We start from the raw sequence: 20,924 nt of genomic DNA, 5'->3' as shown, positions 1-20,924 counted from the left end.
TATTCCCCTTCCCCAATTAAGTAACAGACCATTCTGCTGTTTTAGATGCTGTAATCTTTACATTTTTTCTTGTCCTTCAGCTGTTCCAATGTTATGGAGCCCTGAAGGGGACGGGGTTGGAAAATCTATGCTTTTAAAACAGCTTTTCGTTCCCTCACAAAACCGCTGTGTTCCCTCACAATTGATTTTGCATTTCCTTGCAAGACACTTGCATTCCCTGTGAACTGTTTTTGCGTTCACTTGCAAAACATTTGCATTCCCTGCGAGTTGTTTTTGCATCCCCTTGCAAAATCTTTGTGTTCCCTCTCAACTGTTTCTCCATAAAGTATTCAGAGCATGAGAAACATTGGTCACTTAACATTTGTCACTCCAGGTACCCATGTCATGGAGGGCTCTGGCAAGATGGTGATCACTGCTGTTGGCATAAACTCCCAGACAGGAATTATCTTCACTTTGCTGGGTACTGGAGAGGATGAGTATAATAACAAAAGAGCGAAGAAGGAGCAAAAGAGGAAGAAAAAAGAGGAGAAAAGGAAAGAAAATGGGAAAAAGAAGGAGAAAGAAAGTATGTCCCAACTGTAGACTCATCCAACCATCTTCTAATGGTTCTAATCGTGATCAGGGTTGTCGGTGAACTCTATATTTAAAATGGGTATAGGGGAGCTAATTTATATGCTGATCATGACCATGGCCCTAAATTTTGACTGAAAGTATGAATATGACCATCAGTGTGGACCATAGATGACAGCATTCGTGATATATAGATTTATCTGTGGGAAGTCTGGACTGTAGATAAAGTGGGATTTTATCTGATACCTTCACATCTTTATGCTGTTTTCCCTCTCAGACAAAGAACTGGATGAATCTGCTGAAAACCACAAAAAAGGTGAGTGACAGGTACCACTTTATCATTTCTAGAAATTGTATTGACAGGTATAGAACAATGCTCATTCTACCCTCACTCTTTCATGCTCGTTTTATACTTCCTATCCTGTGCCTTCCCTACTTTTATACTCACCTTTTTGAACATGCATTTGTTCATGCTTGTTTAAATTTTGGAATCACAAATCTTCATTCTGACCACTTTTCCCTGTCAGACCCGCTGAGTGGCAAGGTACTCTTAAATCCTATTCTGGTAATTAGTGACCATGAGATTAAAGGTCTTTAAAGGCCTGAAGCAGAACCCTAACATTTTTCATGTCTGATTTTTTAAAAGTTCAGGTCTGCATCCGTGGGCATAATTTTTAAGATAATGTCTTCAATAAAATAAAAAATCATGCTTTTTGAGTCATGCATGCTAGTTACATTCTACTTTTGTGCAATGAATGCAAAACTTGAAAAACAGTCTGAAATTGTATGAAGCTGGTACATGTGGGCAGTCTGGGCCTATTTCTCAGTAAGGATTGTGGCCCTGTTGGATTGATGCTTTTTGTCTCCCACCACAGATGAAGCTCTGGATGGTGTAAAGATAGAAATGCAGCCCCTCAATGCCAAAGAAGGAAGTGATGGTGAGGTCAAAAAGAAAGTTAGTATGTCAAAAAAAGAGAAGTCTGTTCTTCAAGGGAAGCTCACTGTATTGGCAGTTGAAATTGGCAAAGCAGGTGAGACTAACAGAGATACACTAAAGGGGCTATATGTTTTGATACTTGCATGGATGTGGCTAATTTTGTGTGTGTGTATGTGTGTGTTTCCAGGCTTGGTCATGTCTGCCATGACAGTCATTATCCTGGTGGTCCTCTTTGTGGTTGACACTTTTTGGGTCCAAGGCCGATCCTGGGTCAAGGATTGCACTCCCATCTACATCCAGTTCTTCGTCAAGTTCTTCATCATTGGCGTCACTGTGTTGGTTGTAGCTGTGCCTGAAGGCCTTCCATTGGCCGTCACCATCTCTCTGGCCTACTCTGTCAAAGTAGGGGCCATCTCTCACTGCATCTGTCTGTTTCTTTGCCCCCTGTTTAGTCGGTACCGTATGCTGTAAAACAAACATTCGTATTTGTTCTAAAGACTCAGGAAAGCTTTATAGAGACATTCTTTGCATTACATATCCAGTTTATGTTATTTGTGTGTTATATACCGTACAGTGCAATAGTCTTAGGCAGTGAAAAGAAATGTTTAAAACTATTTATCCGGGTAGTAAGTGCACTTTTGCTCAAAGCACTAATTTAGCTTTAGAACTTGTAAAAATTAAGAGTAACACTGCAAAAACTAGTAAGAATCTCTTCTGTTTTCAAAACAGTGACTGATATCTAGTTGTATAGCTAGATGCACACTGCTTCAGTTCCCAGACCTCTCTTCAGGGGCACCTCAACCATTCCACGCATTTATTAAATTTCACCACTACCCCATTTATTAGATAGATCTATGGATGCTGTGCAATGGTCAATACCTTGAAGAAGCTGTCAAAGTGACTATGTGTATAGATCATAATAGCTACTACCATACATTATATATATACAGTGGTACCTCGGCTCTCAAAAACGTAATTTGTTCGAGGACTCAGTTCGTGATCCGAAAAGTTTGCGGCCTGAATCAGTTTTTCCCATTTAAAATGTAAATACAAATAATTCATTCAAACCTCAGAACCTTTTTATGTTTTTCTGTGACCAAGAATATTGGCTTAAATTAAAATAACCTTAATTATACACAAATAATGCTAAATTAAATAAAACTGTACAACTGAGCATACTGTTGTTGGCGGGGGCTGGTCGCTCGAAAGACGCCAAAACACGGAAATGCCACAAAACATCCCCCCCAAAAAACTAAACAATTAACATTAAAAGACTGAATAACAGTCAAAAACAATACAGTAATTTCGAAAATGTGATTATTTTTTTTTTATACTGTACATTATTTTTATATGCCTAAAATTTTTATGTATATTTCGTGACGCGACACGTTGTATGGCGATGAAATTCGTTGTTTGTACTATAAACAAACAATACGCAGTTGCTGCTATGTGTGAATGGAGAATATAACACTTAAATAGGAGTTACTTAATAATTTATGTTATTAATGAAGTATTGTAATTTTATGTATAGATATGTGACTGTTAAAAATCATCACAAACATGTTTATCAATCACTGAAAGGTACCGCTATACAGTAACAGAACGTTCTCTCTCTCTATTTTTTTCTTTTTTCAGATATTCGACCTCTGAAGAGATATAGTAAAGACATACATCTACAACAAGTTTTTTATACATTTCACAACCGTTCTTGAGCATAATGTACACTTCTTTGTGTTTCGGGTGGTTCTTTGGGGCACTTCTGGGGGATGTTTGTGTGTTTGCAGCCTGAAACCGTGAACCGGTACAAAATCTTTTTGAACATCTGGTTCGTAACCCAATTTGTTAGTGAACAGGACTGTTCATGGTTCAAGGTATCACTGTATATGAAAAATAATAAAGAAATATTATTTAAAAAGTATAATATATAAACCAGATATTTTAACATAAATCTCTGAAACACTTTGACCGGCAAAATAGCACAGTTTTACACCAACATGGAGATCATTTAAACATAATTTTCTTTGCCTAAGACTTTTGCACAGTACTGTATGTTATGACATCCCTTATTGCCTACAACCTTACTTACTTAAAACACGTGATAAATAGCAAATAAAAATGTAAGGCTTTTATAGGTACCTTGTGCCAGGGATTTTGAGGTTTCCAATAACCGTTAAAGTTAAGTTGTTTAAGTGCTTAAGTGTATCTTAAATGTCGACCTGCAATATCAACCAAGATGGACACTTCAGACCAGTGCTGATGGCATGATTTCTGATGCACCTAGGCTGATACCCACATGTTAACCAATATATCATGCATCTCTACCATGCACTTTTAGGTACTATATTTTGGGTGTTGTGTTTCTTTCAGTATTTGACATTTTCAGTTGGCTTTTTCAGATAAAGTATATCTAATTCTTATCCTAAGATATGAATTGCCCAGTGTGTTTATGAGTCTGGTTCCTTAGCAGCTACAACATCTGCATTCACCTCACTACGACACATGTACAAGGTTATTAATGGCCCAGACTAAATAAATAGATACATATATAAATAATACACCAACTGTGGAGTTGTAATGCTTTTTTCTTCTTTTTCTAGAAAATGATGAAGGATAACAACCTGGTGAGACACCTTGATGCCTGTGAAACCATGGGCAATGCAACAGCTATTTGCTCTGACAAAACGGGAACTTTGACCTTGAACAGGATGACTGTAGTTCAGGTTTACATTGCAGACACTTATTATAGGCGCGTCCCTAAACCTAAACACATCCCAAGGAACATCATGGACCTTCTCATTCAGGGCATTGCGGTCAACTGTGCATATACTACCAAAATTCTGGTGAGTTTTTTTTTTAGATCTTGTGTTTGTGTTTCAGTATATGCGATTATTGAGTTGTATTTACTGTACTGTTAGTGATTTTGTAATTTATGCCTGACAAGGCTAAAGGCAGTCATTGTTAAAGAGAAGATTCATTAGTGTTGAGAGGTCAACTGGGTAGACAGGAAGAGAGCTGACTAGACTAAGGTGAGTCTTTGTGGCTACAGTGTCCAGACAAAGAGGGAGGACTGCCACAGCAAGTGGGGAACAAGACTGAGTGTGCCTTGCTGGGCTTCGCCCTAGCTCTGCAGAAGGACTATGAGGCAATCCGTTACGAGATCCCTGAGGAGAAGCTCTATAAAGTATATACCTTCAACTCCATTAGAAAGTCAATGAGCACTGTTTTAAAGAACGCCGATGGAAGTTTCCGAATGTTCAGCAAAGGAGCCTCTGAGATCCTCCTGAAGAAGTATGTGGAATTTCTACATTTTTAGTGCAAAGTACTTATTATATAGCGCAAAATTGACTGAAGATGATATTTTCCTGAGTTCTGAACCTTTTCCTTGATGAGGAAAGTCCATATACTTTTATATGTTTTTTTCTTGTACAGAACTTTTAATGAATTGTGGTTTTGTTACAGATGCAATAAAATCTTGTTGTCAAATGGTGAGTGCAGAGAGTTCCGACTGAGGGCTCGCAATGACCTAGTGAAGATGGTAATTGAGCCTATGGCATCAGAGGGCTTGAGGACCATCTGCCTGGCCTACAGGGACTTTCCCCTGACTGAGAAAGAGCCTGACTGGGACAATGAGGCAGATGTCCTTAGATGCCTAACTTGCTTGTGTGTGGTAGGCATTGAGGACCCAGTTAGGCCAGAGGTTGGTACCATCATCTTTCTTTTCTGTTGTTATATACTGAAATATTACTAAATATTTATTCAGAATATATACGTGATAAGTGTTCTCTTGTTATTGACAGTAATAGAGTGTACTGTATTTATCTGCTTTTATTTTTTAAATTACATATCTCCACAACACATTTACAGGTAGCTGACAGGCTAAATGGCTTTTCCACTGCGTCAGGTACCATACTTTAAGTACAGTACTTTTCTTTTTTCAGTGACTTCCGATCAAGTTCCAGTAGCAAAAGTTCCAGGGCCTAAAGTACCAAAGCTGTGATACTTTTTTGGTACTTCAGTACCTTAGGATACGTAGAACTTGCAAATGAGTTCATTGTAGATTGGTTATGCAAATAGCCTGCCTCTGAAACACAATGAAAAGGCCATCTTGAAAAAAGTTACAAACTCAGAAAACAACGATACACAAAGTTAAAAAAAAAAGTTAGAAAAAAGTTAATGTATGTGTGGACAAATAAAGAGACCCAAGCTCAGGCCTAGAGTGGCCAATTGTACAAACATTCTTTTCTCTGGATTTGAGGTTTTATCAAATCCTTGCCCAGTTGTAGCAAATGGAAAAAAACAATGTTGGTTACTTGTACTATTGTTCAATATCTCGGACGTCTCCCCTTATGATACATTTTTCATTTGGATGGCACTGAATCCATATTGGGACAAATGAAAGCTCCCAAGGTAACTGTCTTAAAAAACTGGGCAAGGAATTGATAAGACCTCAAAGCCAAAGTGCTATTTTGTGAAAATGGTAAGGTAAAATTTGACCAGTTTTCTTTTGGAAATAGCCAAGAACCTCCACTTTCAAAAAGTATGACTTATTTATATCTTATGGGAAAATTCTGAGAAAGACCTGTCAAAATTGGCTAATATATGCAGACACATATATTACCATAGATTTCAAAGTGCATTTTCTTAAAAATGGTACAGTAAATTTTGGCCAAATTTTGCCTAAAAATATCCTTGGGCCTTACCTTTCAGAAGGTTTACACTACGCTGGGCGGTATACCGGTTCATACGGAAAAACGTTTTTATTATTGTTATGATTTTTCAACAGTATTTTTCATACAGTATAGCGCAATACCGGTTTAAATAGCCTGCACAATGTTCGGAAAGTGGCGTAGCTGGAAACTGGGGATCCTTTTTCACTGCTGCACCTCTAAAAATGTACCGCGAAAGATCAGAAACGGAAGATATAGCTGACGCTGAAGTTGAAATTTGGTTGTCAAAAAAACGACTCTCAAATACTAATCGATATTAAAAATTAATATCTGATTAGATACTCATTTTCACCATCATTGACACCAGCAGTGCGGTCTTCCCCTCATTCACCACACTTCACACAGTACCACTAAAGCGCAGGCGCACGTGCATGCACGCACGCCCACACTCATGCAGCCCCTCCCTTCCTCTCAATAGCCGCTGAACGCATTTGCGCTGGTTAATACACACATACCAAGTTGGCTGAGCATGGCATATGCTGTAAAGAAAAAACGCAAAAGTGCCATTTGGAAGTATTTTGCAGACGAGCGTGGAAAGGCTAAGGATGTCGATAAGCCTCTATGCAAACAATGCTACAAAGTTGTGGCGACAAAGTCAAGTAGCACATCAAACCTGGTGAAGCATCTTAAAGACCGACAAACAGGTGTTCTGACAAAATATCCTACCTATCAAGCTGTCCTACCCATTGTTACTGCACATGCGCACAACTCAAAACGGCCATGTTTTCATGCTAAGAGTACACGCCTAATATTTTATCCTATCCTGATCTCGTGTGTGCGGAAAAAAGGTTAGTTTTTCGTGCAAAAATAATCTAATTTGGAGTCTCAATTGAAGTCATGTTTCAAGTCTTCATTTACTACTTCTAAACTTTTGTAAACTGGCATACATGTGTAAACCTTGTCAGCTAATTTTATTCCTCGTGCAGTTAGTGGACACCACATTCATTTTTTATCTCGAAGAAAGTAATATTGCACTACATACTTGCTAACTGAGTGATAACATGGTTTGTGCTCACCACTACGGAAGCAGGTGCGCTGGAGTGAATACAGATAGCTTGCACCCTACTTGAACATCGAGGTAAGTTCAGTAATGTCCTTATCGCATTATAGTGTGTAATTGCAATTTAAATAGTACTTTTCAAACACTTTGTGAAAAGACCTTTCTAAATAAGTCTAAATAAAAAATTCAGGAGAGTAATTTGCCATGGTGTATCTTCCTAAACACTATCATTATTTTTTAATTATTCAAGGAATAATGTTTGAATAACAGCAAATGGCCATCAGTTTATTTTAGGGAATGCTGAGGACCACTGCATTGTTTGTTCTATGTTAGATGCCGAAGCTGACCGCAGCATGATTGAAATGGTAAAAAAACACCATAAGTCATATAACCATTACTTGCTGATCATGTTTGAAATGTTATGTAATGGTATGTACAAAAAGAATATGAGCTATTTATTTTTCCCTTCCAGGTGCAGTGTAATTCTTGCCACAGATGGGCACAAGGCACAATTTAAATATGCAAAATGAGCCATCTAAATTAAAATGCAAAAAATGTGAGGAAAGCATGTAACAAGATCTCATAAATACAGCTATCTTTTCCCCCCATTTCTTCTTGTATTCTGTGTTATCATTAAATGAATGTGTGCTGGAAGCATATTTTGATGGCGTAATTTGGTCATCAGAACGTCCTACCTATATAAATATAAGCAGGAAGCATGTTATGATAGTGTAATTTAACCATCAGAACATCCTACGTATAGATATGTACCGTGGAGGCATAAACCACGCATGGTAGTATATTCTGATAAGGTAGCACAGATTGATAGACATGACTATAAATTTATGCTACGGTAGGATGTTTTGATAAAGTGGGATATTTTGTCAGAACACCGGTCTTTATAAGAAATTTTGCAAGGTCAGTAAAGCTCACATTCCAGCACCACTGAACTATTAAACGCATCAAAAATGTTAACTTGGCCGGCGCACACCTTAACATTAGCCGTTTATTTTATTTATCCTTTATTTTACCAGGAAGGTTCCATTGAGATACAGTATCTCTTCTTCCAGGACGAAGATGGCAACAAATAAGAAAAATAAGACAAAAGTTTCATATACATACACACAGAGATGATTAATATAAACATAAACTAAAACATATACAAATACTCAAACTCTCCAAAAATACCTAGAATAAAAATTTTTTATATGAAACAATGACACTATTCTTTAAGCTCAGACTTTTTGAAAACATTCAGAGAAGGCAAGTCTAAATTCAATATATTTTGTAATATATTCCATTCATGAGATACATAAGAACAAAAGGCAGATTTCCTCAGTTCTGTGCGTGTGGTGGGAGGCTGAAGGAGAATTTTAACTGATGTATGTTGTATGTATTAGTGAGAAATGTCAGCAAATGTACTGAGGTAATTTGCCCATTAAAGCCTTTGCAATAAAAACCAGGCAATGCATTTTCCTTCTAAGAAAAGGAAATTTATAGGCTGTTTGCCAACAAACACATTAGCTGTTTTATGATTAAGGTAGCGGATAGGCGCAATGGCTAAAAATAAAATACCACAGTTAATGTAGGAGCAATACAAAAATGTAAAACAAAAGTGTGTCCTGTAAAATCATATAAAATGTGGTAAACGCCCAGTCATACTTTAAAAAAAATAATAATAATAATAACGTTGTATAGCGTGAAAACGATATAACTGAAAAATACTGTGATATAAATTTTTGGTTATACCGCCCAGCTCTAGTTTACACTTATTTATACTTTAAGGGAAAATTCTGAGAAATTACCTGTCAAACTTGGCTCATAACACAACGGATTTCAAATTGAATTTTCTTTAAAATGGTACAGTAAAAAACATATTTTGTCTGGAAATAGCCGTGGACCTTTCAGATGGTTTACAAGTTATGAGAAAGTAAGGAATGAATTGTATCTACGTACATCCTGTACTTCATACATATGAGTATGCATCCTTTTCTCATGATCAATCACTTAGAGTCTGTTATTTTCCTAAGCGCGAGTTGATGCCATAATGTTACATCTATGCCTTCACCACAAATTTTAAACGTAGATGATTTAACCGCGTATCGGCAAAGTGCAGATAGCTTGACCACAGTAGCACATTGCGTATTTTAAATGGAAGCACACTCAGCTGGAGTGCAGAAATGGTGTAAGAAGGAGCAAGATCCGATGAATGTGGTAGGCAGGTATCTGAAGTCTCGCATTGACCATGAGGCACACGTTTTGCCCCGATGTAATCTCACTCCAAATTTTTTATTCAATTTCAGAATCTTGCATGTTTCATTTTTATATTTGCTTTTATTTTTCTGCTATACATATGAAGAAATTTTCTTCTTGAAATGTCAGTAATACATTTATCGGAATAATAAGACTAACTTTTCGTCATTCACGTAATTCCCTTAGAATTAGAGCAATGAGCTTGTGCTCTCTGAGCCAATCGTAATCATTTTCATCTCACAGACGGTGTGGTGCATTTGGATGACTTTCGAAGGACTGAGAAATCCGGAATCTAGTCAAGTAGTCAAGAATTAAATTTTGATAACTCGTTAATCCATGTACAAAGAACACCCCCTGATTGTAAACAATATAAAAGTTTAGGTCCTGACGTGAAAACATTCAGTTAGTGTTTCAGGTGGAAGCTAATTGTTGTTTGGTTTATTTCGTTATAAAAAAATGTTTTATTTTACTGAATACTTATGCTTTAAAATATTAAGATATTTCATGTGCGTTTTCATTGTCAGGATTAGGTTTTCGATTTTTAGATCTTAAAAATGAAAAGCATTGAAATTTAGATTGTACTGTATTTTTGTTGGAAATTAATAATCTGTACATCACAGTCAAGTTAAACCATTAAACAAATATTAAAATATTAACTAGATAAAATGAGCTCTTTCTTATGGTCAGGCAGCATAGTGGGAAAGTAATAATTTCAAAGTAATTTTTTAGTTCATTTATTCTTACATGTAATATTTGTGCACAGCAAGCAAGCCAGAAAAATTAATGGTGGAGGGCAGATGCAGTCGGGGGGCTATTGGTTGCCCATCCCTGAATTACAGTATATGGAATCATTTCTGAAAATTTGTTATATACTTGGGTTCTGTTCAGTTCAACTGAAGTTTCAATACCAGTCCAATCAGAGCACTGTTCAAGTCTAAGCAACTTATTTTTACAGCGCTTAATTGTATTCCCCGGATGGGTCCTACAAGGACCACGATAGTCAACCGTGTTAAGTATGGCGTCACATTAAAATCAAAACTCACACGCGAAAATATGCCACTCGCGAGCACAGGACGAAAAGCTGCGTGCGCGTTCATCATAATATCACCTTCTTTAATGTATTTTTCTTCTCCCATTATCATGGTTGCGCTCACGCGCAAAGCGCATTTCCTTCTCCCGTTCTCTGCGCTCGAGGGAAATTTCTGCGCTCGCGTTCTGCCGGGGGGAGGTTTTGACAGTTTGGGGGCGGAGTCATGTTGTGTCTGACAGCGAGCTCTATTGACTGATAAAGTATGGTTTATCTATGTTATGATGTTATTGCCCCCTTGCCTGTTTCCCCGTCAATATAAAACAGATACAGTTACAGAATGCAGGGACACACGTTATTGGGATGCTGAGGCAGGCTTTAGGTTCGGCATTTCCATATAATAAAGTAACGTTGGCATGTGTTACGAGTTTCCATAGACCATACATAATTTCTACACCTCGTCATCCAACCGGTTACGATGACATTAAGTATTATAAACTAGTTCCAAATAATTACGGATATGGTTTGCCTCGAGCTGCAATCACTTAGTTAATCATGTGTTCACAGCTTGTATAAGTATATACATTTAAATTACTATTTTTTTAACAGTTTTTTGACAGAGAATAAGTTATACTAAAGCAGATTAACAATCTTTGCAATTTTAATGATTTTTCCTTTCCAAGTTTATCTAGTAAAATAAATAATAAAGTTTGCTGCCACTGGATTTGTATGAGCTCTGAGCTATTCATAATCATTTTCATCTCACAGTGTGGTGCATTTGTGAGAAATTTAATAAAAATGTGGAAAGTAACCAAGAACTGGTCATCAAAGGATATTTGTCTTCCGTTATATAGAAATATTTTGGATTCTGTAGATACAATATTGAGCAAAAGAAACTTATTTGTCTGTATAACCTTGTTATAACAACTCACAGCAACACCATCAACTTATTTGACAATATACTGTAATATGAATGACATTTTAAGACATGGACATTAACAAATAGACAAAGAAATATAGTTGGTGGGGAAATATTGTGTATATTGGCATGTGGAATGCATAATAAAGGAATAGGTGCTGTATCAGAGTTAAGTGTCACAGTTAGGATGGAGCATTTGGGAAAACACATTTATTGATATTTCCAGTTAATCCATCCATTAATTCTGCATACTGTAGTGGTTGGGGATGTAGGAGGTTCAGGGAATAGATCGGGAGGGGGGGGGGGGGGTGTCTGGGGAATGGGTTGTCATTCTAACAGAACATTTTCTAGTTTTTGAGTAACATAAGTGTTACTGGTAACTATGTAAAGCATTGAGCTGGTGCACTCACAGAAAGGAAAGTGTAAAGCTTATTTGGTTAATCACTCTGTTCTTTTATAAAGTGTGCCACTGTAACTTTGGTCACAGTGTACTTTTACAGTGTCCTTTGTTCAAATGTAGGTCCCAGATGCCATCAGGAAATGTCAGCGTGCTGGAATCACAGTGCGAATGGTGACAGGGGACAATATCAACACAGCCATAGCCATAGCCACTAAGTGTGGTATCATTCAGCCTGGGGACAACTTCCTGTGTCTGGAGGGAAAGGAGTTCAACAAGCTTATACACAATGAAAAGGGCGAGGTGGGTTTTTTTTTCACTCATACATAAATGAGACTTCTCATTCTTTCCCAGGGCAAGTAAATAAAGTGAATTATCGTTTCAGATTGAACAGGAGCTCATTGATAAGGTCTGGCCAAAGCTTCGGGTGCTAGCCAGATCGTCCCCAACTGACAAACACACTCTAGTAAAAGGTACTGTTACCTTGCTTCAACTTTTAGTTTAAGAATTTTCTTCCAGTGCAACCGTATTTGGAAGGAGGAGAAGTGTTTGAGTTTTCGGCACAGATTCAAAAATTATACACAAAAATATCTGCAGCTGGGTAGTTTGGTTTGCAGCTTTGGAAGTTTTAGCCATAAAATGTCATAGCAGATGTTTGTTTTACTGACAGGAATAATTGACAGCACTGTAACGCAGCAGCGGCAGGTGGTTGCAGTGACAGGAGATGGAACTAATGATGGCCCTGCCTTGAAGAAGGCTGATGTGGGGTTTGCCATGGTAGGTTATACTTTTTCATATAATGTTAGAAAAACAACAAACTTCTGTTTACAATGAAGATTGACAAGCTTTATGTCTCTGGCTGAAACCTTTGAAGGTTTTCCATAAATGAGTTAGTGGAAAGTTTGATGTATTCAGCGTTTAGTCCACATTCTGAAGCTCAACTCAACATGCCCTTTAGTTTGGACTTTGTGAGTCAGATAAAAAAGGTCACTTGTTGGGAAGGCACAGCTCAAGAAAACCTGTTTCAGGGCATTGCTGGCACTGACGTAGCAAAAGAGGCCTCAGACATCATCTTGACGGACGATAACTTCACCAGCATTGTGAAAGCAGTCATGTGGGGGAGGAACGTGTATGACTGCATTTCCAAGTTCCTGCAGTTCCAGCTGACAGTCAATGTTGTGGCCGTGGTTGTAGCCTTCACTGGAGCCTGCATCACTCAGGTATGGTGTCGCTTAATTATTTCAGTTTCTCAACCTAAAATGTTTAAGCCTTTTCTAAAGAGTGAGCTTCATGTTCACTGATACATTTTTTGGACTGGGCTCTTGGGGTTTCATGACATTATTCTGCAGTAAGTCTACTCTAGCTCAATTACGGATAATTTGAGATTATTATATTCCCCGGAGAGGGAATATATATGGTTTTGGCACTGGTCCTCTGCCATAGGAAATACTTTCTCATCGGTGCAAAATCTCAAAAAGTATTTGACATTGTTTTCAAACTTTGCAAACACATCTGACAAACTGGAATTGATTAAATTTTGCGATGGCATGATCAGACATATGATACCATTAGCATGATAACTCCAAAACTGCTTGAAAGATCTTTTTCAAATTTTGCAGAAACATTCTATTGTTGACTAACTGGAATCCCCAAAATTTCATTAATCCCACTTAGTGGCAGCAAAAGGAAGGATGACTACAGACACATTGCCAATTTGACAAATCAAAAAGTATTTCATGTATCTTATTACTACTTTACATAAACATTATATAGATGAAGATTTGCACCTAGGGCTGGGTACAAAACTTTAGTAGTTTGAGGTACTGACCAAAATTATCCAGGATTATCCAATCCTATCGAGTATCAAAAAATGTATTTTCTTTCGCTAACAAATTCTGATACTCAAACAGTAAATCTCACCGTCTGTTAGCTAACAAGCATGCAGCATAGTAAAGTCTAAGGTCACTGGTGATTGGCTGTATAACATAATGTTTCACAAACATGTCATACAGGCCAGAGAAAACAACGTATGCCCAGAGACATTGTGAACTGGTTCTCGTGTTTGTGTTTTTTTTTTTTTTTTTAGGCGCACAAGTGCGACTTGAAAATACTGTATGCCCCCCATACACTACATAATTGTATATCATGTTAAACACCCAGAGAGAGCTAGAATTAGAGTGTATGCGTATACATACGTGTGTGAGCGAAATCGTTGGTACTCGGTCCAATTCAGTTCCTTGGAGGTACTTGCAGTCATTAACTTGCTGATTGCTTAACCACAAGCACTGACACTAACATGAAAGTTACGCGGAAACACAGAAAAAAAGTAGATGGAATTATTTTTCCACCTAAATAAGATTTTGCCTGCTTCTCCAGCCAGTGCTGGCGGTGAAACGTGCCGGCGCTTATTAGCGGGATAACGTTACAGCATTTTTTATTTTGTTGAAAATTAAAGAGCAATCTGCTGGCCAGATTTATTTATGAATTAAAAACATGTCGCAGGTCGTATAATTAAAATCAGGACTCTCGAATCTCATGTACTGACCGTGAGACACGCATTTCAACCAGTTCACACGCTCACATGCCACACCTTGTGTCTCTCAAGCTGAGGCATAACGTATAATGCCACCCAAGGTGTTCCGTTAGGAGGAAATTGATGGATGAGGCGCAGGCATACAAAATGGAGTTTCCCGCCAAGCTCATAAGCTGTGTGAAAGATGCCCAGCCCTTATTTACATCAGATTTAGTTTTGAAATAAATTACTCCAGCAGCACTATGTGGCTGCAAAGGAAGGAAATGGCAGCTGTAGAAGACACTTGGTCTACAAATCTTTTTCTAACTTTGCAGGCACATTGTAAAGGTAATGATCATAATTTTTTCAAATTTGGAGAGAAACCACCCAAAAAATTAAGCGATGATTATTAGTGTCAGCAAATCGAAAGGTGAGTGCAGATGATGTTAGACAAAATCTGTTTGATCTTATTACCCTATTTACTCTATTGGATCTTTGATGAATCTTGTTACCACTGCACAAAAACATGGATTAAAATATATCTGAAAATGTACAACTGATAGACCTGAGACAAATGGTCCCAAACTGAAACAGCAGCAATAGGCTGCAGCAGAGGGCGGAAACTGCAGTACTAGTGGAGGGTGGAAAGGGAGGTGCAGGTGCCAACCTGTGAACAGAGATATCAGAAAGTCTCTTTGTCAAAGTTCACAAGAACGTTGTACAGGTCAGTGATTCTCAAACTGTGGGCCATGGGATCATTTTCAGAATATTGTAAAATAAAATGTATATACTTTTTCTGCTATTTATTCCATTATGTAAAGTTCATATAATTTGTTTATATAAAGCTTATGTATGTTGTCAGCTAACTGGAGCTTGTGTGTCTACAATCAAAAACTATTTGACTTTATTGGTTGACAATAACAAATTCTGTTTGGCTATACTGTAGCTCTGTTGGGTAAATTTGATCTCATTTTTAGTTTCATAAATACCACAATATTAACTGCAAAAATTTCGAATATCGCAATGTGAATTTTTTCCAGTATTGTGTAGTCCTAGATTGTCAGCTTTTTGCCATTTTTATGCATGCTCATTTTAACTAATCTACCATTATCATAAATATATTTATTTCCATTGATAAAATCCTAATATAGCAACTTTTTTGTTCTTGATTAGGATTACTTTTGATCAGCCAGCATCATTTCTAGTTATACCTTACTTTCAGAATAGCAGTTAATAGGAATCTCTCCTCATGTACGGTTTCTTCTCTTTAGTACTTATGGCATGTCTGCAGAATTTTACAGTCAGGTTTACTGATGAATAATTGTTCCAGGTTATGTAGTCATGTTCATTCCCTCCTCATTTCCAAATAGGATGATCCATCCATTTCCTGTAACCACTTGCCTTATTGTCCATACAAACTCCACATGCAGAACCCTGGAGGAGACTTGAATGCTGGTCCTAGAGGTGGGAGGCAACAGTACTAAATACTGCACCACCATGCGACCCCAAAATGAGTGATCTGATTGGTATATTTATTCATTTTTACTTTCTTGAGTGATATAAAGAGCCAAGCTACTTCTGGTGCTGCTACGAGTGGCTGTCTTCCACAGTAGCTCCCGTGTGTTTGTTTTCTTGGTTTTTATGTATTATAAGTTTGTGTTTTTCTTTGTAACCTTTTAAATAAGTTTACAACTACCATGGCATGGAACAGGAATGTTTTCCTGCTTTTTATAGCCATTGGTATACATATTTCAATCAGGGACAGCAGAGCAAAGTCCAGGCTAACTTGTAAACATGTGGGACTGCCATTCACTTACATGACAGGATCCGCTAGGCCTGTGTCCCCTGTCCCAGAAAAGCCAGCAGTGCTGGGGAAGTCAGGGGAACAAAGCCAAAGCTTGGCTCCAGAACAAACGCAAAAGATACAAACCTTACCTGCCTTCTATCAACATAAGCTTACTGACAAGCAAGACGGATGAGCTCTCTGTGTTGACCAGGAGCTAGGAGAGTACCAAACAGCCTCATGTGCTTCTCGGAAACCTGGCTGAGGCCAAAACCCTGGACTCTACTGCTTTTATTATCATTGCTGGAGATTAAAACTGTGTTTCATTCTCCGACACCCTCACCAACTGTTATCAGGTTGTGAACTGCACCACTAGGGGAAAGAGGATTCTGGACTTGTTATATGCTAACAATTAGGAGGCAAACAAGTCCATTGCGATGTCACCCCTGGGTAGCTTCAATCTCACCATGTTTCATCTTACACCAATCTACAAACCAGCAGTTTGACAGATACCAGTCACTACTAGGATTGTAAGGAAGTAAAGGAAGGAGGCTGAGGAGCCTCTGCAGGACGGCTTACAGGAGACAGACTGTGACATGCTCTCTGAGTCATACAGGGAGGACTTTGAGGGACTCAGCGGCCTACATCTGCTTCTGTGTGGACTATGCAGTCCCCATAAAGTCAGTGTACTGTTTTCCCATTAACAGACCGGACCTGGAGGACCTTCTTAACAAAAAGAAGAGGTCCTTCAGGTCTGGAGACAAGGAGGAGATCAAGTGGGTGCAGGCAGAACTGAAGATTCAACTTTACCAGGGGAAAAATCGCTAGAGGGAGAAGCTGGAGCATAAGCTACAGAAACAGCTTGGAGGAAGTATTGAATGGAATGAGGACCATCCCTGGCTACAAGCAGGCTGGTAACATTGTGGTGAAAGGGAGCACTGATAGGGCTAAAAAGCTGAATCTTTTTCTCAACAGATTTGATTCTCACAGGCCAGTCCTGCCCTCTCCTGATACCACTGGCTCAAGGGGGCCCAAAAGTGCCCTCCACAATTTTCACACCTCCCTATGACTTCCCAGTCAAAAGTTGCTTTCCCACCGAAGTTCAGGAACATAAATCCTGTTCTTGGCTTTTGTAGCTCCTGGACACTTTCATGTGTGGCTTTGCCACCACACAACAACTGTGACCTTTCTTGGGAGACGCAAAAAGATCATAGATTAATCTTTGCACATAATTTCATACGAAACACCACCACCCCAAAACAAAGCAGGATGAACAAGTCATTTTGTTATTTTTGGACCCCACACAATAAAAATGGGCCTAATCTGTCAGGAAGCGTGTTGGACGGGCGAGCAGGAAGTGGGCAAGGACGAGGCGAGCAGGCAGGCAGGGAATTCGGGATTTATTACGGGAATGGACGGACAGGGCAGACGGTAACCAACGAACATTACTAACATTAATGACAAGTCTGGGGAAGACGGACTCAGACGCAGACTAAATACAAAAGACAAGCTGAAAACAACAAGAAACAGCTGGGCATGATCAGGGAAGCACACGTGGATGATCAGGGGGCGTGGCACACACGAGGATCGGACGAGCCGGGCATGACATAATCACATTTTATTTATATTTTATTTATACAGCCCGTGACATCTTTATAATTCATTATTAAGTCTGGTCAGCAGATCGATATTTAATTTTCCTCAGATTAAAAAACAATGTAACGTCACTCTGCTAATAATCCCTGGCAGAAGTATGTTAATTATCAACCAAATTTTTATGAAGATGCAAAAAGGTATTCATTAATGCATTTAATGTAATTAAGATATAATAGTTTCATCTGCTCAATTTTTGCTCCACTACTTCTATCTTCTATCTCTGTCCTAACAATGAATTGTCCACGCCAGCCTGTGTAGAGTAGCAGATTGAAGACTGCATCCATGATGTCACACTTCCATGGGACTGAACCAGCCCATCAGGCATCTGAACATGTGAGAAGGAAGGCAGAGAACATGGGTGGTCAGAACATGCATAGACACATTGATAAACATGCACAGTAGACCAAAAGGGCATGTATAGCAGCACCAGCAAGTATAGTTATAGTGTGTTATATGTTCTGTTGTGGGTAAGCTGAACTGAATTAACAGGTCTTTTGGCATGTCAATCAAGAGCTGCCAAACTGTTCCACAATAAAGGTGCCCTGTAGCAGAAGATTTTACCACCAGATGTTACTTTATTTATATGTGGGATGACAAGGAAACCTGTGTTTTGTGATCTGACTGTATAATGCAGCTTGGAAACATAAATCACTTTTGTCAGGTAGGCAGATGCTAGACCATTGAGCGCCTTATATGTAAGTAGGAGAACTTTGATTTCAGTCTTGAATCTAACAGGAAGCCAGTTCAAGGAACGAAGAACAGGCATTGTGTGTTCAAACTTCCTGTTCGTATTGACAATTCAAGTTGCTGTGATCTGAATACGTTGTATTTCATAGGTGGTGTGTGCACATATATAATAAAACATTACAGTAGTCCAGTATGGGTTGATATTTGTGCCACTTGAAACTGAATATAAGAACATAAGAAATTTACAAACGAGAGGAGGCCATTCGGCCCATCAAGCTCGTTTGGGGAGAACTTAACTAATAGCTCAGAGTTGTTAAAATCTTATCTAGCTCTGATTTAAAGGAATCCAGGGTTTTAGCTTGTGCTACACTAGTAGGAAGACTATTCCATACATTACGCTGTGAAAAGAAGTGCTTCTTCAAATTCGTTTCATAATGTTCTCCCACTAATTTCCACTTATGGCCACGAGTTCTAGTATTTAAACTAATATTGAAATAGCCATTTGGCTGAACAGCATCCAGACCTGTTAGAATCTTATATACCTGGATCATGTCCCCCCTTAGTCTCCTTTGCTCGAGGCTAAACATATTCAGCTCAGCTACCCTCTCCTCATAAGACATTCCTCTAAGATCAGGAATCATTCTCGTAGCCCTATGTTACACCTTTTCCATGGCAGCAATGTCCTTCTTAAGGTATGGTGACCAAACCTGCACACAATATTCTATTGGGGTCTTACCAAGAAATTATACAAGCATCTGCATGGAAGCATCAGATGTTTCTCGTAATCAGCTACCTTTATTTCAATGTAACCCATAAAACATCTGTACTTTATATTTCTTCTCCCTTCATGGATTACCTTACATTTATCTATGTTAAATTTCATCTGCCAGGTATCGGCCCATTCGCTAATTAAATCAAGATCCCATTGTAGCCTCTCTGCTGCTAGATCAGTATCTGCTACACCAACCCCCTTGGTGACATCTACAAATTTAACCAGTTCACTGTATGTATTGGTGTCAATATCATTAATGTAAATTAGGAACAGTAGTGGTCCTAAAATTTAATCCTGTGGTACCCCACTACAAACACAGGCCCACTGTGCCATTGTGCCTCTAATAACTACTCGCTGCTTCCTGACGGTTAACCAGTTTTCAATCCAAGCTGCTACAGTTCCTGAAATCCTTTCAGCTTTGATCTTAAGCAAAAGCAATTTGTGGGGGACATCAAAGGCCTTCTGGAAATCTAAGTATATCACATCTTAGGCCTTTTTGTAATCAATTTGTCTTGTAGCTTCCTCAAAGAACTCAAGTAAATTCGTTAAACAGGATCTACCTCTCCTAAATCCATGTTGGCTATCTCTCAGAATGTTATTTGTATCCAGGTAATCTACCATTTTCACTTGGAATATACCTTCAATTATTTTTCCAGTAATGCTAGTTACTGATTGGCCTATAGTTTGCTGGGTTACTTCTATCCCCTTTTTTGAATATGGGTGTTATATTAGCATGCTTCCAATCAGAAGGTACCACACCAGCAGATAAGGATTTCTGGAATAGTAAAGTTAAAGGTTGGCTAATAATATCCCTCATCTCTTTTAAAACTATAAGTAAGATGCCATCAGGGCCCTGCGATTTATTTATTTTGAGCTTAGCTAGGCTTAGTACCACATCAGCCTCAGTTATACATATATTGGTTAAAGACGATGCTGTATTCATACTTAATGGTCGTAAGTTACTCATGCTCTCTACTGTGAATACCTTTGTAAAATAATCATTAAATTCATTTACTATATCAATTTCATTTTCAACTATACAGCCCTTATTATCCTGCAAATTAGTGATTTCAGCTTTTAGAGCTCAAAATATGAATAGTGTATATTTGAATCTGCAGTTGTTACATTAAAAAGCTGAATCTGAATTTATTAGTTTGAATCTGAATTCCAATAACTTAAAACTGCATTTATTCATACTTGGAAAATGTGATGCTCTATACTTACAAATTCACTTCTCCCAATTCAATTTCAGTTTTCAAATTCAATTTATTGAGACGCACAGTCTGGGTCCTTGAGGAAAAGTAATTGACCGCAGGTTCACAACGCAACTCATTTCCATGTTTACGACAGTTCTGTAGGTTGGGGTAAAGTGGAAGCGTGTGCCGGGGTGTCGCAAGAGCATTACTTTGTGATATATATGAGAATAAGCTTTATATACACAAGCAATAGCATAAACATTAACCATTGGTCTGGTTAGTATGGTAGTATATGTAGTTAAATGAATGATTTCTGGCACTGCTAGTGGGGGTGGCATGGTGGTGCAGTGGTTAGCACTGTTGCCTCACACCTCTGGGACCCAGGTTCGAGTCTCCGCCTGGGTCCCATGTGTGTGGAGTTTGCATGTTCTCCCCATGTCGTCGTGGGGTTTCCTCCGGGTACTCTGGTTTCCCCCCACAGTCCAAAA

At 38.4% G+C, this 20,924-nt stretch overlaps 1 protein-coding gene and 1 long non-coding RNA gene across 5 annotated transcripts in view; both read left to right on the top strand.

Annotated features, from left to right (window-relative positions):
* LOC125738035 (plasma membrane calcium-transporting ATPase 1-like) overlaps positions 1-20,924 on the top strand; it is a 43,427-nt gene that overhangs the window by 9,632 nt on the left and 12,871 nt on the right. For all 4 annotated transcript variants that reach the window (XM_049006517.1, XM_049006516.1, XM_049006518.1 and 1 more), the window contains exons 5-15: positions 374-565; positions 848-886; positions 1,446-1,601; positions 1,695-1,909; positions 4,105-4,347; positions 4,554-4,795; positions 4,967-5,204; positions 11,954-12,133; positions 12,216-12,303; positions 12,501-12,607; positions 12,859-13,050. In XM_049006517.1, coding sequence (XP_048862474.1) covers positions 374-565; positions 848-886; positions 1,446-1,601; positions 1,695-1,909; positions 4,105-4,347; positions 4,554-4,795; positions 4,967-5,204; positions 11,954-12,133; positions 12,216-12,303; positions 12,501-12,607; positions 12,859-13,050 — 1,892 coding nt within the window. The remainder of the gene's footprint in view (positions 1-373; positions 566-847; positions 887-1,445; positions 1,602-1,694; positions 1,910-4,104; positions 4,348-4,553; positions 4,796-4,966; positions 5,205-11,953; positions 12,134-12,215; positions 12,304-12,500; positions 12,608-12,858; positions 13,051-20,924) is intronic.
* LOC125738064 (uncharacterized) lies at positions 5,212-9,993 on the top strand. The gene is made up of 3 exons (XR_007396686.1): positions 5,212-7,312; positions 7,519-7,599; positions 7,707-9,993. It is a non-coding gene; the product is annotated as an uncharacterized LOC125738064 (long non-coding RNA).

Source organism: Brienomyrus brachyistius, chromosome 3 (assembly GCF_023856365.1).
Source record: "Brienomyrus brachyistius isolate T26 chromosome 3, BBRACH_0.4, whole genome shotgun sequence".
Classification (NCBI taxonomy): Eukaryota; Metazoa; Chordata; class Actinopteri; order Osteoglossiformes; family Mormyridae; genus Brienomyrus; species Brienomyrus brachyistius.
The sequence above is the reverse complement of the archived record's forward strand: the minus strand, read 5'-3'. Positions and strand labels throughout refer to the sequence as shown.